The 22,482-nt window shown below is 58.3% G+C and overlaps 8 protein-coding genes across 8 annotated transcripts; 6 read left to right on the top strand and 2 right to left on the bottom strand.

Moving 5' to 3' along the window:
• Positions 1-134: 134 nt before the first annotated feature.
• Positions 135-1,082, top strand: F5144DRAFT_531009 (ubiquitin-conjugating enzyme/RWD-like protein). Its single transcript, XM_066786933.1, has 2 exons — positions 135-556; positions 637-1,082. The coding sequence occupies exons 1-2, from the start codon at positions 310-312 to the stop codon at positions 888-890; spliced, it is 501 nt and encodes a 166-aa protein (XP_066645285.1). The 5' UTR covers positions 135-309; the 3' UTR covers positions 891-1,082.
• Positions 1,083-4,185, bottom strand: F5144DRAFT_509837 (uncharacterized protein). The gene is made up of 2 exons (XM_066786522.1): positions 1,298-4,185; positions 1,083-1,240 (listed from the first exon to the last, which is right to left on the bottom strand). The coding sequence occupies exons 1-2, from the start codon at positions 3,962-3,964 to the stop codon at positions 1,139-1,141; spliced, it is 2,769 nt and encodes a 922-aa protein (XP_066645284.1). The 5' UTR covers positions 3,965-4,185; the 3' UTR covers positions 1,083-1,138.
• A 1,306-nt stretch (positions 4,186-5,491) lies between these two features.
• On the top strand, positions 5,492-6,492 carry F5144DRAFT_203461 (uncharacterized protein). Its single transcript, XM_066782939.1, has 2 exons — positions 5,492-6,181; positions 6,428-6,492. The coding sequence occupies exon 1, from the start codon at positions 5,639-5,641 to the stop codon at positions 6,143-6,145; it is 507 nt and encodes a 168-aa protein (XP_066645283.1). The 5' UTR covers positions 5,492-5,638; the 3' UTR covers positions 6,146-6,181; positions 6,428-6,492.
• Positions 6,448-8,754, top strand: F5144DRAFT_203483 (uncharacterized protein). The gene is made up of 4 exons (XM_066782940.1): positions 6,448-6,756; positions 6,867-7,023; positions 7,078-7,598; positions 7,655-8,754. Exons 1-4 carry the CDS (start codon positions 6,594-6,596, stop codon positions 8,302-8,304), a joined length of 1,491 nt encoding a protein of 496 aa, XP_066645282.1. The 5' UTR covers positions 6,448-6,593; the 3' UTR covers positions 8,305-8,754.
• Positions 8,755-9,286: 532 nt separating this feature from the next.
• Positions 9,287-12,786, top strand: F5144DRAFT_646743 (uncharacterized protein; the record flags this gene model as incomplete). Its single annotated transcript, XM_066792896.1, has 3 exons — positions 9,287-9,770; positions 9,828-12,222; positions 12,373-12,786. Exons 1-3 carry the CDS (start codon positions 9,367-9,369, stop codon positions 12,784-12,786), a joined length of 3,213 nt encoding a protein of 1,070 aa, XP_066645281.1. The 5' UTR covers positions 9,287-9,366.
• A 245-nt stretch (positions 12,787-13,031) lies between these two features.
• F5144DRAFT_203394 (glycoside hydrolase family 18 protein) lies at positions 13,032-14,373 on the top strand. Its single transcript, XM_066782938.1, has one exon. The coding sequence runs from the start codon at positions 13,078-13,080 to the stop codon at positions 14,062-14,064; it is 987 nt and encodes a 328-aa protein (XP_066645280.1). The 5' UTR covers positions 13,032-13,077; the 3' UTR covers positions 14,065-14,373.
• Positions 14,374-17,155: 2,782 nt separating this feature from the next.
• F5144DRAFT_203322 (uncharacterized protein) lies at positions 17,156-17,564 on the top strand. Its single transcript, XM_066782937.1, has one exon. The coding sequence runs from the start codon at positions 17,256-17,258 to the stop codon at positions 17,478-17,480; it is 225 nt and encodes a 74-aa protein (XP_066645279.1). The 5' UTR covers positions 17,156-17,255; the 3' UTR covers positions 17,481-17,564.
• Positions 17,565-18,028: 464 nt separating this feature from the next.
• On the bottom strand, positions 18,029-22,189 carry F5144DRAFT_547017 (uncharacterized protein; the record flags this gene model as incomplete). Its single annotated transcript, XM_066787450.1, has 4 exons — positions 18,029-18,983; positions 19,551-21,834; positions 21,922-22,048; positions 22,121-22,189. The coding sequence occupies 4 exons, from the start codon at positions 22,187-22,189 to the stop codon at positions 18,029-18,031; spliced, it is 3,435 nt and encodes a 1,144-aa protein (XP_066645278.1).
• Positions 22,190-22,482: the final 293 nt, after the last annotated feature.

The raw sequence follows: 22,482 nt of genomic DNA, 5'->3' as shown, positions 1-22,482 counted from the left end.
TGGGTTGAGCTCTGAGCTTTTTGCCGGAAAGATCCGGTAGCTTCCACTGGGCCCAGTGCCGGCACGCACGGACTGGGCCGCTCAATGCAGGGTACGTAGCAGGGGGGTCCGCCCCAGACGTTCAACCCCCACCATCCCGATTCCGACATCCATCATCATTCATCATTAGCGAACCAAGCGAACCAGCGCACCTAAAAGTCCCCAGCTCACCCTCCAAACACCCGCGCGCGCCAACAGCACGGGCATCCATCCCACCACCCTCAACTACAAACCATAACCCCGAACCACCCCCCTTAGACCACCTCCAGAATGGCCCAATCGACCGCCCACCGCCGGCTCCTACAAGAGTACCGGGCGCTGACTAACAACCCGCCCGAGGGCATCACGGCGGGCCCCGTGTCGGAGGACGACCTGCTGCACTGGGAGGCGCTGATCCAGGGGCCCGAGGGCACGCCGTTCGAGGGCGGCATCTTCCCGGCCGAGCTGCGCTTCCCCAAGGACTACCCGCTGGCGCCGCCGACCATGAAGTTCCTGGGGGAGATCTGGCATCCGAATGGTACGTTCTGCATACATCCTCATCACTATTGTTTTGTTTATTCTGGAGGGAGGTGTGCTGACGGAACGCCGTTTACCTAGTCTACCCCAGCGGACTCGTGTGCATCTCGATCCTGCACCCGCCCGGCGACGACCCGAACCACTACGAGCACGCGTCGGAGCGGTGGTCGCCGATCCAAAGCGTCGAGAAGATTCTCATCTCGGTCATGAGCATGCTGGCCGAGCCCAATGACGAGAGCCCCGCGAACGTGGAGGCGGCCAAGATGTGGCGGGAGCGCAGGGAGGAGTACGAGAACAGGGTGCGGGATGGGGTGAAGCGGATGCTGGGGCTGTGATTGGGGGTGTGGTTACGGGGGACATGGTGTTGCTGGGGTTTCATTTTTGAGTCGATTTTGCATGGCGTGGAGTCTACATTGGCAGGCAGCATGGACGTAGTTGGGCACAACCAACTGGAGTAACCAATTCTCGGTATTTGATGACCCTAGATAAAATCCGAGGCCTGGGATGCACCCACACCAATTCTTCAAACACCCGCTTGCTTATCGCTGCGCTAACCCACCCATGATCATGGCTACAAGCCCCCTCACATGTTGTTCTCCGCTTTGAATTTATCCCACGCCTCGTTAAGCGTGCTGAACACTGTCCCGGCAATCATGCGCACCTCAGTTGTAGCATCTTGGGAAATCTGACAATCAGTTAGCAACCGTGCCCCTTGCCATGTACAACACTGATAAGAACTCACCTTGTCAGGATGCGTCTTAGCAATGGCCTTCATGTATATAATCTTGACCTTCTTCGCCACTACTAGCTCATGCAACCCAACCTTCGTCCATCCGCTGCCCTCCCACAGGACAGCATCCAAACTGCCGAGCAGCGCGCGTAGGTTGTCACGCTTACCGTCCCGCCAGGCCGCGATGCGCGCGTCGACCTTGTCGGTCAGCGCGAGCTTCTCGTCGCCTTCCCGCTCGGCCGCCTGGTGCGTCGCGCGCAGACGCTCCACGGCCTCGAAGCTCTTCTGCGGGTTGGTAGACGGTCGGGGACGTGGGGTGGCCGCCGGCCGCGTCGAAGCGGGCCTAGGTGTTGGCGCGGGCTTGGGCGCGAGGGCTTTCTGGCAACGCTGCCTTCCGGCCGCAGCAGTCGCTCCACCCAGGCCCGCCTCGACGCAGAGCTGCCAGACGGCGGCGGCGTCGGCCCACTTCTCCATTTGCTCGAGCGCTTCGGCCTTGCGGCTGAGCGCTTTGCCGTAGAGGTCACGCATGTCGCGCTTCTCGCCGGGTGCGCCGTTCTCTCCTTGGAGTTCGACCTGCTCGCCTTCGCCTTTACCTGGGCCAATCAGGCGGATGGCTGTGTCGGCGTCCTCGACCGCTTGGCGCGGCTCGCCCGTCTTGAGTGCCGTCAAGGCACGGTTGCAGAGCAGGAGGATGCTTAGGGGGTGATCTTGTGGAATGGCAGTCATGGAGGAGGTGTATGAAGCGTGAGCGGCCGCGAAGTCGCCGCGCTTGAAATGCGCGGTGCCCTCTAGGCGGCATTTTGTCGAATTTTGTAAAGCAATAGGTGAGACATTGGGTATCTGGCGAACAGGGCGAGGCGGTGCAGGTTTGGGAGCAGGAGACGGCCGAGCTGCGGGCCGAGGGGCTAGAGATGCTTGTGGGGATCGGGCCGGTGGTGTAGGTCGGGACGTCGAAGGGGTTGCGCCAAAAAGCAGGTCCGGCTCTGGTTCATCGAACCTGGCTTCTGGCTGCGGCTGTGGGGTCGCCTTTTTCCTCCGGGCTGGGCTAACGTATGCTTGGAAGCTCTTTTCCTCGGCTGCTTGTTTGCTCACCCGGGCCCGCGCATTCAAGGGGGGCTGTGAAGCCTGCTGCCATTTTGGAACCTGACTCCCCTTTCCTGGCCGAGCCGGCAAAGCCGGCGAGCGTTCACGGGACGGGGCACCGCTAGAGTCCCGGCTCTGGGGTGCTAGCCTCCCTGGTCTTGCTTCCGGCCGGCCTCCCGACTCCAACATCAGAGCTTCGTCAGTAACGTCGGGCACCTGTCTCCTGGTGCCTCCACTGGCACCATGATCCTGGTTGGGCCGCATCCACTTTGGCTGGCTCGGGTCACCGTCCTGCTGGAACTCGGCCACAGCTTTCTGGACTTTCTTTTGCCCCGTTTTCCACAAGCTGTTCGCCGACTTGAGGAAACTCGAGCCCACAGCCGCCGCTGTCTTGGCGAAATCACCATCCATGGGAGCTGGCGATCGGTTGTCGTTACGCCTCATCTCGTCGTCGCCCTCCCTCATCCATGATGGTGCTCCATTTCGAGACTGGCTCGGGGCTCGTTCACCCCTCTCCCTGGGCTGTTCCCTCGCGCTGCCCCGGCCTTTTGTCTTTTCCTTCGCCTGCCTGTGGGCGTCATCCAGCAACCAATTGACGGCAGCTTGGACATCTAACCCCCCGCCGCTCTCCGTAAGCCCTCTCCTCGCATTTTCTGGGGTGAAGCCGTAGTCTACGAGTTGAGCGACAGCCTTGTCGAATGGATCATCCGATGTGGCTGGCGGTTCAACCTCGGAGTCCGAAGAGGAATCTTCGATTGGCTTTCCTGGTTCAGGCTCCCGCGCAAAAGTCGGGGCCGCCTTCTTCCTGACTTGATCCACGGGTTTACCGAGGTCGCCCAGTAGGTCGTCATCCTCGTCCTCATCCCCGACAGCCTGTGGAGGAGGTTGGCTGGTTCTCGTTTGGAATTGGCTGAGCCCAAACGGATCGTCATCGTCGTCGCCGCCGCTGGGACCTCCGCCGCCAGATGCCGCAGGCTGGCTCCAGGACTGCGGATTACCGAGATCTAGCTTAGGTGCGTTCGCAGGTGGGTTGCTGGGCGGCGCAGGCGGCGGAAAGTGGCTCGAGTTGTCGACTTTCGTGCTAGCACTGAACGCTGCGAATAAATCGTCATCTGACTCGGCTGGCGGCTTCCCCTGCAGTGATCCTGCACTGGGTCCCTGCACATATGGCGACGCCGGTGTTGCAGGAGACGACGTCCTCAATGACCCAGATTGATTCTGGCCGAGGGAGTCAAAGAAGCGCCCGTCTCCATAGTGTGCCTGTGCTTGCTTCCGTCGCTCCTCCTCTTTTCTTCTCTTCTCGGCCTCCAGCTGGTCTTGCCGCTCGCGGAGACTGAGATTCGCGTTGGTCTTTCCGGCCCCGAAGCTGAGCAAGTTGCCGAAGCTGTCTTGTGCAACCTTGGGAGCTGGTGGTTTGGCGCCGATGTTACCAGAACCTTGAGTGGACAGCGGGGTATTGCGGCCGGATGCGAACGGAGACGGGGACGGCCGCAGGGAAGGGTAGGCTGTTACCGCGGGGTTTGTCGGCGCCGATTGCGCAATGGCAGGCTTCCCTTGGCTGGGGGCCGACCAGTTTAGACCGGCGAGATCGTCCATTGTGTGGTCGGCAGTAGGAAATGCCAGCACCGCATTAGGAAATGAATGGGTGAATCGCCCAGGCGGGTCTTACGGCCACTGGATTTGGAATTGGAGCTTTTGTTTCGAAAGAAGGGGAAGGTTGATGTCGCGCGCCACAGGGGCCTGACGCTAATCTGAGGTTCAGGGTTGCAAGGGTTCAGATTGTGGAGTGACTGAATGGAAGCCCAAGTGTGGCACAGTGCCGTCTCCATCTTGAAGTGTGGCGTCAACAACGCTTGCCGAGCTTGACACCGAGTGTGCCAAGCCTCCCCTTCAGAATTCAACATTTGCATGGCACGTGCATGGCAATCTGGAAACTGTCCTCCCCACCCGCAAACAGGGGAACATGTGCCCATCGCAATGCAGCCAGAGCCAAGAGAACTGGCAATGGTCGATCTTCATCCATGCTAACGGTGGAAGCTCGCGCGAGTCACTCTTGTGCCCGGTTCTTTAAATGCGCCGAGAGCGCATGATGTTTTCTGCCCGCCTGACCTGGGGCGCCATGTTTGCGAGTTGCCGATCGGATGATCCGTTTAATAAGGTTAATTATTGTGCCGGTTTTCGGTCGCCAAACGTTGCTGTTGGGACGTCAACCACAAGCATGACGCAAGGCGAAGCGGGATAAAATGGAGTGCTTCAGGAGCCGGATTCCGTCGCGGAGCATGTGCCATGTTCAGAGATGCGCTTGGCTCTCTCCAAACTCTGCAAGGCTGCTGGCGCATCAGTCGCAACATTTTCCAGAACTGCGGAAAGGGGCCAATGGATGTCAGGGTCCCCCGGCAATGCCCAGCAGCGCCCAGCAATTTGTGTTTGGCACCACGATTGGCTCACCGAGCATTTGGGTGGGATTTCACCCTGAAAGATGTTAGCGCAGACCAAGCCTGAAACAGTTTCAGGCGGCATTGGCGCTCGTCCGATCCTGGGGAGCCCCTTCCCATTTCACCATGTGCATACCCCGCTCCCCAACGGCGGTCCGTCGCGCCACTGATGAAGTCACCTCACTTCCCGTTGCTCACCTCCACGTTTGACATGCTTAGGTACACAACCGAATTGCCGTCCATACTCGGCCGTCCCTCACCCGCCTTGGAGAAAGCGAACGCATCCGAGGCGCTGGCCGAGGGCGACAGGGTGAGTTTGCCGGACACGGCCTGCCGTGACAGGAGGCCCCGTTGAACAAGCCACACCATGATGGTGAAGTGCGACCGAGTGGTGAGATGCAGATGGTCGCGGGTGGAGTGGTTCGCGCATCCCTCGAGATTATTCGTCCCACGCAGAGATGGACCAACGAGATGAACCAACAGCGCGAGCGGGCGAGCGCAAATCATTTTATTTCTTGGAGCATCCATCGGCGGTGTCATTCATCATTCATACCCGGTGCGGGTTGGCAAGGGTCTCCCTAACCCCAAGTGGTGTGGCGGCTACTTCCTCGGAAAAGCGGCTCAGTTGAAGTGCTGTTCCTGCGTTAGCCAGGAACCGGCCCCCACAAAACACATCCCTGGAGCGTCCCCTTAATCGAGGTCAGACGCAGCTGGCCAACCAGAGGCCTTCTTTTTCTAGCCAGGTGCTGCTTCGGGAAAGAGCGTCCTGCAGAACCCCGGCAAGGGGCGTTTCCTTGGCTGCCCTTGGCTGCCCTTCCCCGTCCTGCAGAATGCCATGGCAGAACACAGAGGGGCACCGCAGCAAATCCACAGGGTACCAATTTGGGTTATCTTTGGGCGCATGTCACACTCCTCCCTTCCACTCCCTTTTCTCGCTTTTTGCGCCTTGTCTGCTTTCCCCAACCCTTCTTTTGACTCCGAGTCTTCCAACCCGCAACACTCACTTTCGCGGTTTTTCGACTCCCCAACTCGGGGCCCACGTTCCTTACTTTTCGGCGACGACGATATCGATCATTCATTTCGCGTTTGTGTTGATCGCCAACTTTCGTTTCTTGGTGCGATCGTAATCTGCCGCTCAACGAGGTTATCCGCCCGACTTCAAGCATCGCAACTACCGATACTCCACCGAATCGAGAATAGGGGGATTGGGTTTTGTGTGCGCAAGCAGCATATCAGGTACGCGAGGAGGCTCCCGGGTCACAGCTTGGTTGGTCTTGTGAACCAGACGGCTGTAAACTGTCATCCGTGGTCGGGTTGCGAGGCCTGTGCCTGTGGTTCGTGACAATTTACGCTCGCCTCAGGTCGTCTGGCCAAACTGGTACGTTGAGCCCTCGGAAAATGAACAATAAAATAACCCCACCACTTTCTCCTTGTCTTCTCTTATTCCACAAGCAGCGAGCTGGCGCTGTTTCCCTTCTTTTTTCCCCATCCCAAGTCAACCAACCTTGGTGGTCACAACGGCAACAACCCCACTTTCTCTTTTTCTCGATCTCTCGCTCCCACCAACTCAAACAATGATTTAAATCGAGGGTGGCAGTAGGGCTAACAACTTCTTTCCTGCCAGACCAGCGATCACCCCGACTTTCACAAAAAAAAAACAGCACACTCACTCTTTTTACTAGTTGGCGATTTTACCGAAACAAAGTTGCGCCAGGATCAATTCCAACCGTTCCATGATCATTCTCCCACATTGAATTTAACCATCGAGTCACTCCTTTACAACCTTTAACATGAAGACCGGCACTTCGCTCGCCGCGATCCTCGCATCGCTGGGCGGCGCTCACGCCTTTTGGCGCATGGAATGCCGTGGCCAAGTCGGCCTCGCCCGCCTTGACCCTCTGATCGACCCTGGCGTCCCGTCCAAGCATGCCCATGCGATTCACGGCTCCTCTGGTATGTAATGATCATGGAATTATTTTTAATGAAAAAAAAAGAAGGGAAAAAGCCGAATAAAAAAACCGTATATTCAATTGTGGTTGTCGTTAACATCAATTCACCTGCAGGTTTCAGCGCGAGCTCGACGTTCGAAGACCTTCGCAATGCCGACTGCACCTCATGCGCTGTGTCTGAAGACATGTCGGTGTATTGGGCTCCGGCTGTTTACTTCAAGCATCTCAATGGCACCTACCAGGAGGTTCAGCAGGACGGCGGCATGCTTGCGTGAGTTTCAATGCCGCAGAATTTTGAGAACACTTCGCGCTGATCGATACCTAGCTACTACTTCCTGAACTACGACCTGAAGGATACCAAGAAGGGAATCAAGGCGTTCCCTAACGATTTCCGCATGGTCGCTGGTGACGCCAACCGCCGCAACTACTCGGTCGGCGGCCTCGACTATCGCCAGCCCGACCCGCCCAAGTCAGACTGGGGTCGCATGGGCCAGACCAACCAGCACGATCTCGCCCAGCGGGCTCTTGGTTTCAACTGCCTCAACTATGATGCCGACCCCGAGCCTGCTTTGTTCCGCCACTATCTGCCTGACAAGGCCTTCCTGGACTCCAAGTGCAAGCACGGAGTTCGCTTCGAGCTGTCGTTCCCCTCTTGCTGGAACGGCAAGGACACCAGCTCTCCGGACCACAAGTCTCACGTCGCGTACCCTGACACAGTTCTTAATGGAAACTGCCCTGAGGGTTTCGATGTGAAGCTGCCCGGTCTCTTTTTTGAGACCATCTGGAGGACCCACGACTTTGTCGGTGTCCCGGGCGAGTTTGTCATCTCCAACGGTGATGTCGAAGGTGTGTAAAGCAAGTTAATTTCTGAGTCGATTTGCATACTAACTCAGATTTGCTAGGTTTCGGCTACCACGCTGACTTCATCAGCGGCTGGGAAGAAAACTTCCTTCAGTCCGCCGTTGACCAATGCACCAACGCCAGTGGACAAATCTCCGACTGCCCCCTCTTCACCATCCTCAGCGCTGATGACCAGCGGAAGTGCAAGATTAAGACTCCCCCCATGATTGCCAGCGAGAAGCTCTCCGGCCTGATTGGTGACATCCTCCCTGGAAATGTCAAGATCAGCCTCGGCCCTGCCCCCGCGAACCACAACCAGCCCAAGCCGGACCCGATCCCGCTCCCCGTTATCTCGGTGCCGGTGCCTAATGTGCTCCCTGGCGGCGTGTTCAAGGAGGAGCCTACCTCGAGCCCCGAGGCCGAGTCCACCACCACTCCTTCCTCCACCTCTACCCCCACTCCTACCCCGACCCCGATCCCGTCGGACCCTCCTATCCCCAAGGGCTATGAGCTTGTCCGCACCGACTACGTTACCAAGGGCAACGTGGTCAGCAAGATCGTTGTCATCGAGACGATCGAGTACGTCATGATGGCCACTGAGACGGTCACCGTCACGGCCACCCCTGGTGCTGACAAGGCTCGCCGTGAGCTCAACCAGCACAAGCACCAGCACCAGCACCTGCAACGCCACCGCCATGGCGTGCACCACTAAACGTGCAGGTGAAGCCCCTGGTTTGCCTGGTGCAGCCGGTCCTCTCTAGGACACTCTTCATTGCACATATGGGATGAGCTCATGGCTATGTTTCTTTTTCTTGTTCCCATTCTACTTCTTTGCCCTCGGGCATCTTGATTCGACCTTGGCGTTTGGGCTTGGGAGGTTGACGGCCGGTTGGGGGTTAGTGGAGGGTTAGTGGAGGTGTGTCATACCGGCCCAGGTTGTGTGTCGTGGATCGATGGCCCGGGGGTATTGAATGAAAGGGAGTCTTTTATCATCTCTCCAGAATTGCATTTGCGGCAATGCATTGACTGCTGCCGCCTGCGCGTTACGGATCGTGCATCGGTGTTCAGGTGTTACTCGGAAGTGATTCAAGATACCACCTCTATCACAGGTCCTCGGTCCCCAAGCTTTCACTCAAGTTCTCGTGATTACGTTTCGAGGTTTATATCTCTTCTAAGTGTGGTTACCAATGAGCAATGCCCCCGTCAGTGACTATGACCTTTCACAACCTCAAAGTAACAGCATCTTACCAAACTAGCCAGCTCTATCCCCATCCATGTCAACAAACAAAACAATGAGGATATTGCCGAGCCCTCGGTAATTGAGACATTCTAACATCCACATTACTCAACAGGATAAGTGAGTACAGTACGACCGGGCTGGAATGGGGTCACTCATCACAACCCATTCCAACCCAGACTGGTCCACGGGCCAGCCGGCCATACCACCCGCCATGCAAAATTCCAGTCACGCTGAGCAAGATGGTGTTATGACCCGACTCCAAATATCTTGGTCCCCTCGTCTTCCGCTGTCCCTGTCCAACCATTCCCAACTAACTTCACAGCGTTTGAATCCGCTTCGACCAACACATCCATGCAGGGTCGTCGGGGGCTAACCACTCCACCAACAACTCATCGACAACGCGGGAGCCCTTAAAGAAAGACGACAACATTGACCTCAGCAACAACCAACCGACCCAACAGCAACAAGCAGACAGCAAAACACCCTCACCCCAACCACCAACACCACCCAACACAACCCAACCCAACAAACACAATGACCAACCCAAACTCCCTCCCCTCCACCACCACCACCTTCACCACCGACCCCCCACTACCCAACACCCCAAACCAACCCAACAACAACAGCGGCGGCGGTGGTTCCATCATCGACTCCTTCCCCACGCTCTTCCCCCTCGTCATCGCCGGCGCCTGCGTGCTCAGCCTGATCCTCGCCTTCCTCATCATCTGGTTCACGCGGCGGCGGCGCCGCCTCCGCACCCAGACACCCCGCAAGGGAGACGACGCGGTGCTGCTCAGTCAAGAGGGTAGCAGCGCGCGGCCGTCGGGGGAGGGTGATGATGATAAAGGGGGGGGTGGGTTGGGTGGACTGGGTGGGTTGGGCGGGTCGGCGAGGAGGAAGTTGCAGAAGGCGTGTTCGGTGGGGGCGGGGCCCGGGTGGTGGGCGAGGGAGGGGGGCAGTGGGTTGTTGAGTGATGATGAGGATGGGGAGGGGAGGGGGTGGCCGAGGAGGCATGTGAGTATGCCGTTGATTCCGAGGGCGTGTAGTAAGGGGCATTTTCAATTTGGGGTGGGGGGTGGTGGGGGTGGGGGTTCGTCGTGTCGGTGGCCGGGGAGGGGGGGGGTGGAGATGGGGGAGGTGAAGGGGGTTGTTGGGAAGTGGAAGCCGGCGTGGATTGATGAGGATGCGTTGCACGGGCCAAAGGTTAGTGGTGGGGGGAAGAAGAAGAATAAGGGGCGCGGGTCGTGGCCGTTGAGGAACCGCACGCCGACTCTCCCGAGGGTGCATCATACTGTTCATGGGTATCCGTACCTGATGTCGGGTGCGAGGGGTGAGTCGTCGGAGGCTTTGCTGGGTGAGAGTCGACCGAAGACAGCGACTGGGTTGGAGTATGCCCAGCTACGGGCATCCTCGAGGGATCTTCCTCAGCCGCCCAAGCCTGCTCTCGTTTCTAACAGGGAGAGGCGCGCCATCAGGCCGTCGGTTACCATGGGGTATGTGTATGGCGCCTCGAAGATCCCGACACCAATCTTGAGTCCTCCTGCTAGCCCGGTTCAGTCTGCCCCGACCACGCCACAAAGGCACAGGGGTCGGCAGCGGTCGACTGATTCGACCTTGACTGATATCTTGAGATCGACTGAAGAGCGGCTACGAGAAGGGAGCGTTTCTGGAACAAACAGGATCCGCAGGGCTACCGCATCACCTACCAGGGCGTCACCCGGCAAGGTCTATGGCCCCAGGGAATACGGGGTGCCGGTATCTCGCGCGAGGACCCCGAGCCCAAGCAAGATCGCCACCGGGGAGCCCTTCACCCCTGGTCACAGACGGCAAGCATCGCAGCAGTCTGTTTCTTCAGATAGTGACAGCCTTGTGGGCGAGCAACGCCCAGTCTCGGATGTTCCGTCAGGACTCACAAGCCCGAGCCGGGCGCAGAAGAAGCAAGAACCCGAAAGACAACTGCTTCCGGCGCAGTCAACCCGCACCTCGCTCTCGTCTGAGCTCTCCACGCTTTATAGCGAGGATGAGATGCCAGACGAGGTCAAGCGGGCCATCATGCCCCTCGAGGGCCTCGTGGTGCAGCCCCAACAAGCCGCCAAAGTTCGTCCCCCGTCGATGAACGACCCGTTCGTCAGCGCGCCGCCCCCGTTGTCAGTCTCCCGGGCGGCATCAGTCGGCGGCTGGCCAACCAAGCATAGCAAGTCCCAAGACCTCCTACGGCAAAGCGTGCAGCGATCACAACGCCTTCGCAGTATGACGGTTGGCCACACCCGCGCTCAGTCTCAGGGCCTAATCCTGGCACCTGGTCCTGTGATTTATGGGCCAAAGGCGGGAGCGCTGCCGAGTATCTCGCCCTCGCGCAAGGCATCGGTGACCATCCCTTCATTTATGCAGCCGTACATCGTGTCGAGGGCTTCGGAACCGCCGCCATCTCCAACTAGACAGTCATTTACGGGAAACAGCCCTAATGGGCCGCTCTTCCTCCGAGTAACCAAGACCAGCACGCTGAGCACCATCCCCCTGCTCCCACCGCCATCAGCCCCAAGCATCGACATATTCAGCAAGGCAGACTCCAAGCAGTACTCACCGAGCAAAACAAGCCCCACAGCCGAGCAGCAGCAGCAGCAGCAGCCAGAACGCCGCTCCAAAGTCCTACAGCTCCCATCCACGGAACGCTCCAGCGCGCCCGCCTCCCCCACCCGACGCGTAGGCGGGGAACTGCGCCTATCTCTCATCCTGCCGCCCAAACCACTACAAAACCTCCAACACCAGCGCACCAGCGCCTCCTCGTCAGTCTACTCACAGGAAGCCAGCCCCACCACCACCGCCACAACCGCCCAAACAGCAATCGAACTCAACCGCGCCAACTTCCGCGCCAACTCCTCCCTCTACCCCGCCCCCCTCTCCCCCCGCCCCCAACAAAACAACCCCAACCACATCCACGGCCGCAACCCCTCCCCATCCAACCTCTCCTCCGTCCTCCCCCTAGACAACACCACCACCACCACCACCCACACCACCCCACCAACCACCGCCACCCCAGACAACGACGAAGAAGACGAAGACACCCCCCTCGCCCTAACCGCCACCATCGCCTCCCTGCGGCGCATGAACAGCGGCCTGAGCACTGTGTCCAGCCTGCTGAGCATTGCGGACCGGGATCTGAGTCCTAGTCCGAGTCCGAGCCCGAGTCCGGATAGGGTGTCGGGGGTGGCGGTGAGGGGGGCGGTTGGTGAGGAGGGTGGTGGTGGTGGTGGTTCGCCGGGGCGGGGTGGTGGGTTTGGTGGTTTTGAAGGGGAGAGTCCCCGGTCGAGGCGGAAGAGTATTGGGGCGAGGAATTATCATATTCTGGGGGGTGGGAACGGGGTGTCGTCGCGGAGGGGGAGTCGGGTTGTGAGCTGTGGTGGTGGCGGTGGTGGTGGGGTGGGCGGGATTGTGAAGTCGCCTAGTGGTGGTGGGGGTGTGGGTGTGGGTGGGAGTGGTGCCGGCGGACCGCCGTCTAAGAGGCGGCGGCCGGGGAGCATGCATCATCACCATCACCAGCGGAGGTCGAGTGCTGTGTTGAGGCTGTCGCAGTCCGAGTTTGCGGCTGCCGGTGAGGAGGGGAAGGAGAATAGCACGGGGATGGGTGGGTTTAAGGTGGCGGCGGGGGAGTTTACTTTTGAAGTGAGTAATCCTAATGTCTCGGGGAAGGGCGGGCTTGGGTTGAGGGAGGGCAGCAGCGGGAGCGTGAATGCGCTGGTGATGCCGCAGCACAAGGACTCGCAGAGGCTATCCCTTGCGTGGAGGCCAGCGGAAGGGGGTGCCTCGAGGAATGGCTCACCGGTGAGGTTTAACGGCAGTCCGTCAAGGCAGAGCATAAGGAGTGTGGAAAGCTTGGGTTTGTATGATCGCCAGGGATTCTTGATCTCAGCGTCGCCGGTAAGGGGAGTGAGCCCATCGGGGCTGAGGGTGTGATGAAGATTGACATTCTATTTTCTTTGTTGACTCGGATTTGAGACCTTCTTTTAATTTCTATTCTTCGAAATAATGTTTCAGTAGCCTAGCCAAAACTTAGTCGATGAAGAGAAGTGTGTTGAAAGTTAAAGCTGGCAGTCAGTGAATTTAAATGAAGGTGAATAACCTTGGCAGTTGGTGCCAGCTGTCTGTTGGTCAACCTCCCCTCTCGAACACCACCACCAGGCATCAGTCATCTATCTCACTCACAACTCACCACTCACCACCTCCCCAAACAAACACCCACCCACCATGCCTCCCCTCCCCCACCCCGAGCTCCCGCGGCTCATAACCTACTACCAAACACACCACACCCCCTCCGGCGCCCCCATCTCAGTCCTCCCCCTCCTCCAACAACCCAACATCGCCCTCACCCACGTGATCCTCGCCGCCATCCACATCAACGAAGACCCGACGGCCATCACCCTCAACGACCACCACCCCTCCCACCCACGCTTCGCCACCCTCTGGGCCGAACTGCGCATCCTGCAAGCCAGCGGCGTCAAGGTGCTCGGGATGCTGGGCGGGGCCGCGCCCGGCAGCTTCACGCGGCTGGACACGGACGACGAGGCGACCTTCGAGCGGTACTACGGGCCCGTGGCCGAGCTGATCCGCGCGCGGGCGCTGGACGGGCTGGACCTGGACGTGGAGGAGCCCATGTCGCTCGGGGGGGTGGTGCGGCTGATCGACCGGCTGCGGGCGGATTTTGGGGCAGGGTTCCTGATCACGCTGGCGCCCGTGGCGGCGGCGCTGCTGGATGCGCGGCGCAACCTAAGCGGGTTCGACTACGAGGCGCTCGAGGTGCTGCGCGGGCGCGAGATCGCGTGGTATAACGCGCAGTTTTATTGTGGTTGGGGTGATTGCAGCAACCCGGCCATGTACGAGATGCTGCTGGCCAAGGGGTGGCCGCCCGAGAAGATCGTCGTGGGGCTCGTCACGACCCCGCGGAATGGCGCGGGTTGGGTGCCCTGGAACATGCTGGGCACTGTCCTGCCGCTGTTGGTGGGCAGGCACCCGCGCTTTGGCGGGGTCATGGGGTGGGAGTATTTCAATAGCCTCCCCGGCGGTGAGGAGAAGCCGTGGGAGTGGGCGCAGGCGATGACGGCGCTGCTGAGGGGAAGGAGGACGGTAGCGGACACGAAGGTGGAGATCGATCCTGACGAGGGCGGGAAAGGGGATGTGGTGCCGGTGCCCCAGGAGTTCCAGTATCACTCCGATGGAGAAAGGGAAGGCGAATAGGAGTCGTATCTGCCTCTGTTGGTCGGATCTAGGGGTGAGTTACAAAGTACCTCGCAGCTCCCCGGCGGCATCGCTACTTGCTTGCGGTCAAAACATTCTATGAAGTCGGAAGTATATTGACAGTCGCTTGCCAACCCATGTTTGATCTTACCTCGATCCGAACCCCCTCGATCGTCATTCCGTGGGGAACCTTGTGCCACGCAGGCCAGCAGGCTATTCAGACGAGAGGTAGGAGTGGGACAGCCGAACGGTGGCCAGCCAGCCAGCGCAATGGGAACCGAAAATGGGGTGGAGGCGTGAGGGGGATGCAAGCTTCGCACTTTTGCATGGCGTTGGTGACCCCCGTCGGACCATAATGAAGTCATCGCACGATAGACCTCTCCTCTTGCTCGCTCGCCCTGTATCTCCAACGCGACGCTAACCTGCAGCTAGTATTGGTGTCTCCTCCCATCATGGAATCGGGCTTGACGATCGTTGACTAATACTCCGACGATACGACGGGATCATGTCCTCATCGCAAGAGCCGGGCCTGCGACTGTGTTCGGCTACAGACTTGGTGACTGGGCGCAGCACGCCCCTGCGAAGCACGGCCCGGATGATGTAACAGGGTCTCACTCATGTCAGACTTGATTTCGCGCAGAACGGCGTGGAATGCAGTCGGCGACCAATACGTCAAGCAGCAGATGAAGTCCGAGATAGAAACCCCCCAACGCTACCTTTTGCGTGTGGCATTAGCGGCTCCTATGCCGTCACTGTCGTCATCGCCGTCTAGGAAGACAACAACAGAGGTTGCCGAGATGCCATGGATGCAATGCCACGATAGCGGAACGGTAAGGGCCTCGGATGATGAAGTGGCGGTTCTCGGTTCTCTGAGATCGCTTGGAACCTTCAACAACTGCCACGATCTCAAACTCTCCACAAGATGGGGGCAAAGGCAGGAACAGTTGTCTCTCTTTCCCTGAAGATGATCAATTCTGGCGTGATGTTTGTTTTGGCTGTAAGAAACCGGTAGTGATATGAGAGATCGATCTATATTCCAGACCCTCAGACCGTCTTTGAAAACCCATTCTCGGCCATTCCAGGTCCAGGCATTAGCTGCATGCTGAGCTTAATTCCTTCCCTGGCCTGTGACGCCGAGCCTGCCTTCCATTTAGGAATGCATACTCCAAGTTCTCAATCTTGAACCGGAAGTGACCCTGTGGGGGAGGAAACGGACCCCTGCTCTTTCCTGCTGCGACCAGAAGCACGGTGACGTCACAGGGTCCCTCTTTTTCTGGGTGGCACCATCCACAACATCACTCCTTCCTTGTCAGCTTGTGCACTTGATTCTTTCCTCACCGAGTGCAAAGGGAAATTACGAGCGTCTCGAGGACAGCCTGTTATCCGTAATTGGACGGCGTGGCTGCCTCGCCCAGCCCTGACCTACCTTTGTCACTCTCGACCTTGGTCTCTCCTGTCACTTTTTGTCGAGAAACCACAACTCGTGCCTGGTTGGACCCTTTCCCTCTCCGTGTAGACCCTGAAATCCATCCCATCGGCAGGCGCGCGGCAGGGCAGAGATGGGATTCTTTAATTACCTCAGCATTCGGCGTCTCGGAAGCGCGTTGCCGGGCTGGCATTTCCTGGAATTGCCATGGTTGAGTGCGCGAGGGCCTGCTCGTCTGCCAAGTTTAAACTCCAGGTCACAGCCAGCCTCTTCCGCCCATTGGTTCCTATTTCTGCACGGACAAGGAAGCCCTTGTCATACTGATTCGCATGGGGACGAACAGGGTCGCCTTGGGATGGGCGAGAACGATACGGTACCAAGGTCCCCTATTTCTCTCTCTAGTGTATGTACACTAGCGGTAGAGTACCTTGAGCACGTACGGGGCGAGTAGCATGGCCGAAAACATACATCACTTAAATTATTCGGCGGCCACTGACATCATGGGAAAGTGTTCGCCATTCCCGCTAGGGAGGCAAATCACCGCTTGCTGTTGGTTCGGTTGTCTGATCCCCCACACCACAGATGCGCCGTCTTGTACTTCGTATGTACTATGGTACACTACGGTAGTGTACTGGATCGTTGTGATCGTCAACGGTACTTCGACATTCCAAACTACCGGCTTGAGATGGCCGCGAATTCCCTCGTGCTTCGCGTGCCTACCGTGCCTATTCAGCTTGCTTCGCAGTTCCCAATCTTGCCAATGTCTTCTCAGTGGAAAATCGCAGGGCGGGTGGCTGCTCTGACGTTGTCGGTGGCTCCTAAGCATCGTCACTACTCGCCTCCGTTTCTTTTCCTTGTTCTGGCGTAATGGCCACGGAGAAACGGGGGCAAACGGGTGGAGAGAGCTGGAGGGACCTGAGCCCTGATCTCACTCGCCCTCTGGGCGGGATCAGCAGGGTCTTGCCTCTCTCGTCTTTCCGGGCCGGACCCACTGACGTTGCCTTCCTCCGTCACCAACCTCCACGCTGTGCCACCAGACAAGACCTACCAAGTACTAGCCGTCATTGTCAGCCCGGGCGAGAGTCTTCCGGCCGTTTTGGATGACGAGACGAAAGTACCTAGTGGATACCTACGCCATCTCAGGCCATACCGCCGCTGCCAACCCCTCAGACATGGACAGCCCCTGCTCAGACGGCATACCCATGGCCGATCTGCTATGTAATGGGAAAGATTGTAGCCGGGAACGTTGTAACGCTAGCGCACCCCCCGTGGGCTTTGTCGACGGGGTCTGCATGTCGTGCCTCTGTGAGATTGGTGTCGAAAGGGCGCAGATCTTCAAGTGACTGCAGCAGGGCAGGACCCTTCCCTTTCGACCGTTCGAGCCTTCTCGCTCCCACGAAACACGACGGGGACACCCTACGGCTTTTGGTTCCCGCCCCTCTGTGGGGTGATTACCCGCGAACGCCGGCCCACCACACTCGCCTTGGGAGCACAGATGGAATGACTCTGATGTCGGCCGCCTTCTCCGTTATAAAGACTGCCTCCCCCCCCTCTGTCATCTGTTAGTTACCGTTTCTACAACGTCCCAACTAAAATCAGTCACGCGCTTCTCTTACCCTGTCGACAACCCCTGGTCGGTTCGTAGCACCCAAAACTACCAAACCGGTTTCTTGGAGATCTCTTTCTTACCCCTTTCCATACAGTTTTTAAACCTCCTCAAGACTCACGACACACACACACATAACACACAAAAACTCCTTCCATCATGCCGACCGCCCAAAACGCGTATGCGGTTTCCATGCCGATGCCACCACCCCCCGCCGACCTGGGCAGCTACGCCCGCACCATGCACCAGCACACCAAGCGGCAGATGGAGTCTATCTCACAATCATCAACCCCAAGGGGTAGCCAGCACGGCAGCCAGTCCGCGCCGACGGGCCTCCCCGACGGCCTCTCAGGGAGGAGTCGGAATTCCAGCCAATACAGCTAGTCGACTTCACAGCAACCGTATCTGGCAATGATATGCGCCGAGCCAAGTTCAGTTTGGCGCAAGAAAAAACAAAACGAAACCCAAGAAACTGCGAGGATTAGTACGTTTCAACAGATGCAGAGACGTCCAGGAGCACACGAAGAATGGACGGGGTGACGAGAAGCACGATATGCATCATGTGCATATATCACGAGCCGGCGTATTTTTTGGTCGGGTTAACCGATTGGCATTCTTGTTGCGGGAGGTATTTGGTTTGGGTTTGGCTTTTCAGCATGGCGTTCAAGGACGAGGGATGATAGGCAACAAACATCCGTTTGTTTGGTCGCACCTGAATATACGCGGCGCGACTCCGACGAACCTTGCTAGTGTCGTGATGTTGATATATGTTTGGGTGGATTTATATCTACTAACCCGTGATGTTCCCGTTGCTTAGCCTGGGCCAAGCAACAACTCCCCTCCCCTGCAAAAAGTAACCGTAACTCGGCGGCCCACATGCGAATATTCTCCAAAACGCTCCTCGTAACGCTGCTCTGTCGATCCGGATCTACTCAGACTAGCGGCTTTTTCTTCTTGATGCCCAGTAACGCAGCGTGGTCCTTCTTCTTCTTGACCTGCCGCTTGAAGCTCGGAGGCGGCGGCGGCGGCATCTCCGGGGTCGCCGCGGCCGAGGGTGGTTTTGAATCAGACGTTGATACGGTCGCCGAACTTGAGCCAGACCCCGAGGCAACCCCGTTCCCATTCATCACACCACCAACCCCATTCACCGCATCCTCCCCCTCCCCATCCTCCTCCATCACCTCCTCCAGCATATCCTGCCTCCTCACAAACGCAAACGCCCTCCTCGCCGCCTCGGCATCCTCCTCCTCCTGCCTCCTCCTCTCCTCCTCCTCCGGCCTCACCACCCCCGCCACCACCGCATCCAACACATCCCCGCCCCCCTCCCGATTCGCCTTCTCTAACCTCGCATTCCGACTCCTAATCTCATCCAACGCATCCGCCACCGCCATCTCCCTCTTCGCATCCTCCGTCTTCGCCTCCAACTCCGCCATCGCATTCCGCTCCTCCTCCCCCTCCGCCTCGGCCATCTCCCTCTCCAACCGATCCAACCTCTGCTCATCCGTCTCCTCCCCAGCACCACCCACCCCCCCCTCCCCCTCACTCAACCCCCTCTTCCACGGATCCGTATTCCTCTTCGCCCCCTTCTCCACCACATAATCCTGATTCTTCGGATCCGTCCGAAACACAATCTCGCCCGAGCAGCGCGTGCAGCGGATGTAGAAGCGGTACAGCTGGATGCCGAGGTAGCGCTCGCCGGGGGGTGTCTCTTTGCGCGCGTTGAACTTGCGCCCCCGGTACATGTACTCGCCGCAGGCCACGCAGCGCAGCGAGAAGGGCGCCATGAGGCGCACGGTTTGTACTTTGGGGCCTTGCTGCGCGGCGCTGCCTTTGGGTTTGCGCGCGCGCCCGACGAGGGACGGGTCGAAGTCGGGGGGGTAGTATTTGCTGTGCGGGAGGGGGGGGGCGTTAGTGAGGGGGGGTAGGGGAGGGGAGGGAGAGTCGCATGGCGGGGAGTAGAGTAGGGAAGAACGTACGTTAGAACTTTGCGTTCGGACATGGTGGCGGCGGGTGGTTTGAGTTAGGGATCGGGGTTGATTGGTTCTGCTACGATCGCAATGTACGAGCGTTGGAGTTGTGGTGAGGTTTTGTAGGCGCCGTCGATGGGCTCGAGGTTTGCGATCGGTGATGGTTCGGTGTGTTGTGTAAAGGAAGCGATGGCGGCCGAGCGACCAGTTAGTTATCGCCACAGGATTCGGGTTCGCCAAGCCGCCGGGCCAATAGGGTGCCCGCTTTAGGGTTAGGGTTATACTACGACCCTCTGAGTCTCGAAAACAAGATGAATCTTTGCATTGATAAGGTGCCATCTCCGGTCCCAGTGAGTTCTGAACATGATTCTTACTAACACTCTACTCCTTGATCCCAACCTCAAGCATCTCAGCTAGCAAATCCCATTTCGCAGCCGCCTCGTCCCTACTCGCCCTAGCCACCCCTCTCAGACCCCCCGCAACAAACCTCAAGTGCCGCTCAAAATCCCCACGTAACTCCCTCAACACTGTCGCATACGGCTTCCCCGCGTCATCACCCCACCCTCCCCTCCGCGCCATCTCCCCACCAGTCCTCCCCTCCCCCCCATCCTCATCCTCCTCCTCATCATCCTCATCCACCCTCCTCCGCTTCGCCGGCCTCCCCCCCACCTTGGCAGGCGACGCCTTATACGGCGAGCTCATGACCGACAGCCGCGAGACCTCCATAGCCTCCTCCTCGCGGCGCGCCGACTCCACACGCTGCGCGTCCTCCAGCCGGATGGCCAGGTCGAAGACGTCGAGCACGGCGTCGCGGATGGGCTGCAGCTTGGGGCCCTGGCACGACTCGCTGATGAGACGCGCGATGAAGGCGGCATGGGCGGCTACCATGTCGTCGACGTCCGCGGCGGCGTCGCTGAGGTCCGCGCGCAGCCGGGCGGTGTTGGGCGCCAGGACGAGGGTGGTTAGGTAGGTTTTGATGGTGTTGCCGAACCAGAGGAGTTTGCTGCGCAGGAGGTAGTAGCGCGCCATGTCGGCGCCGCCGCGTTGGGAGGGGAGGATGGGGTATTGGAGGAGGGAGAGCGCTCGTTGGGTTTGGAGCTGGAAGGTGAAGAGGGTCTGGTAGCCCTGGATGTCCTCTTCTGGGACCACGATCTGTACCGGCCAGTTGAGGCGGTAGTTCAGTCGGATGAAAGGGAGGCTGTGGCGGACGGAACTTCGAGCGACGAGTGCGTTGCGCCCGAGGCCGCGTGGGTCGATGTTGGCGGAGAGTCGGTAGTTGTCTAGACAAGTCGAGAAGGCCTCCTGGGCAACCTCGGTTAGAGTGAAGCGGTCCTGCCAGCTGTTGTTCAGCGCGTCGAGACGTCGGAAGACGGACGAGGCAAAAGAATTCGACATTGACCCGTCTGACATTAAGTATATGTGCTGTAGAGCATCTAAACTTTCGAATAGGCCGTACGAGCTGAAGAGCAACCCACGGAGTGTTGCTGCTGCAGAGTGGTGTTTGCTCTGGATCCATGCCTGAAAAGCAGCGCCGAATAGCTCGCCGAAGGGCGCGAATTCAAGCTCATCCGGACAAATTGCTGCAAAGTCCATACTCGGTTCAGCCGTGGCTCGGTATTTCTTGGTCGACTCATGTTGCTTCATGTGCTTCAACACGACAATACTCTTGCCTGCTTCAAAGATCTGGTGGATCGAGGGGTCAAGGAACCGGGGAGCGTGAAGTTTGCCCTCGGGAGAGCGCAGCAAGTTGAACTGGCCTTTCCATATTTGGGACAGCGGTAGCTTTGCTGGCGACTCCGAGACGAAGAAAGTCCGGTCGCCAGGCAGAAGCTTCCCTTCCTCCATCCATAGCCGGATGGGTTTCAGGTAGACCTGAAAGCAATCAAAGAAAATGGTTCCGAGTAATCGGTAGGTGGCAGTGCTGCCTTGCAACTGGGCTATCCCCGCTGCGTCGTATAAAAGTTCGAGGTACCGAAAAGCATGGGGGTTCCGCTCTTGTTGGACCTGGCGTACAATATCTGCCAGTCCATAAAGTGGCGCTAGTTTCGGGCCTAGATCCCCGAGCACCCCGATTAGGCTAACGACAACGTCTTCTTTGATGGCGACAAGGCCGGTCTGGATCAAAGACAGCTCCAAGTCAAGATCATGCAGTGCTTTCTGTAGGCAGGCTTGGAAGACTTGCAAGAGGGGGGACTGCTCCCTAGTTTCCACATAGACCCGCAAGGGTGCGAGTTTCCGGCCGCATTCAGAAAAGGACGTAACGAGCGCCTTGTAAGAATCCCATGAGATGCCCCGGAGCTGGTATCTCGTGATTGGGTTGCATTCGAAATCGAATAAGCTGGTTTCAAGGCCGGCCAGCATAAAGAGGGCCTCACGAAGCAATTGAATCGTTGAGATGGGGATCTTCCTAGATCTTCCATCGCCATCCTGTGCAGAGGCATGCCTCCAAGCCTGGGCCTCTTGGGCTTGCTTCAACGGTTCGATTCCTTGCGGCTTGGTGGCCAGGTCTTGTGCTGTGCGGCGGTGCTGGTCGTCTATGGAGGAGGAAGTGGTGAGGGACTCGATAGATGCCTCGGACTGTCGGTCCACTTCCTCTTCGTCGCTGGAGCCAAGAGAATAGTCGATGGATCTCCAAATGTCCCTTTCCTCTTTCCAACCATCTTCCCTAGCAATGTCACGCCAGGTTAGTGGTGGTGGGGCGTCCTCTTCGGGTTCGATGAGGGCGTCCAAGTCGCTGAGATTGGAGTTTTGCGCCGGCTGATCAGCGAGCTCTAAGAGGAAATGTAGAACTTCGGGTGTGAACTGATTTTGGTGGGCTTCAAATGCGTTCCGTCGTGTGCGTAAAGCCTCTGACAAACCATCTCGGCCGACGACAGAGAACCGCTCCTCGAGCCCATTTAGGCGGTCCTCAACCTCGAATTGGTTTGTGCGAGTGAAAGTATGACTGCGTAGACTGCGCAAGACAGAATCGCGGTAAGAAATTCGCTTTTCATGTTGAGTCTAGGATCGTTAGCGGGCCCAAAAGTGAGAGAGGGAGTGATGGAACTGGATTCACACCCCAGGGATGGCAAGGATGGCCGCAACAAGTTCGTCTGTCAACGCCGCCAGCTGCGCAAGGTGTGCCATGTTGTCAAGGCTACCAGCCCGAGCATTCTGCTAGGAAATCGGGGCCGTGATCAACCCTACCTCCTCAAACTAGGTAGGTGGGTAGGTAAGGGCCAGGGTGATTGAGAGCTTTCGGGTCGGTATAGTTAGTGGCTGGCTCCACAGTCGTGGCCTGCAAATAGCCCAGGCACTGTAGTTATGTGGTTGTAACACGCGCTCCGTCGACGCGTCAAGACATAACAGGAGGAACTACATGCCCCAAAAACAAATGACAAAAAAACACGGATCCTTAGGTTTCCTCAAAGGCTGTAGCA

The sequence above is a fragment of the Chaetomium tenue genome (genome assembly GCF_020726465.1).
Source record: "Chaetomium tenue strain MPI-SDFR-AT-0079 chromosome Unknown F5144scaffold_3, whole genome shotgun sequence".
Lineage (NCBI taxonomy): Eukaryota > Fungi > Ascomycota > Sordariomycetes > Sordariales > Chaetomiaceae > Chaetomium > Chaetomium tenue.
Note: the sequence above shows the minus strand (reverse complement) of the source record. Positions and strands in the feature narration are given on the sequence as shown.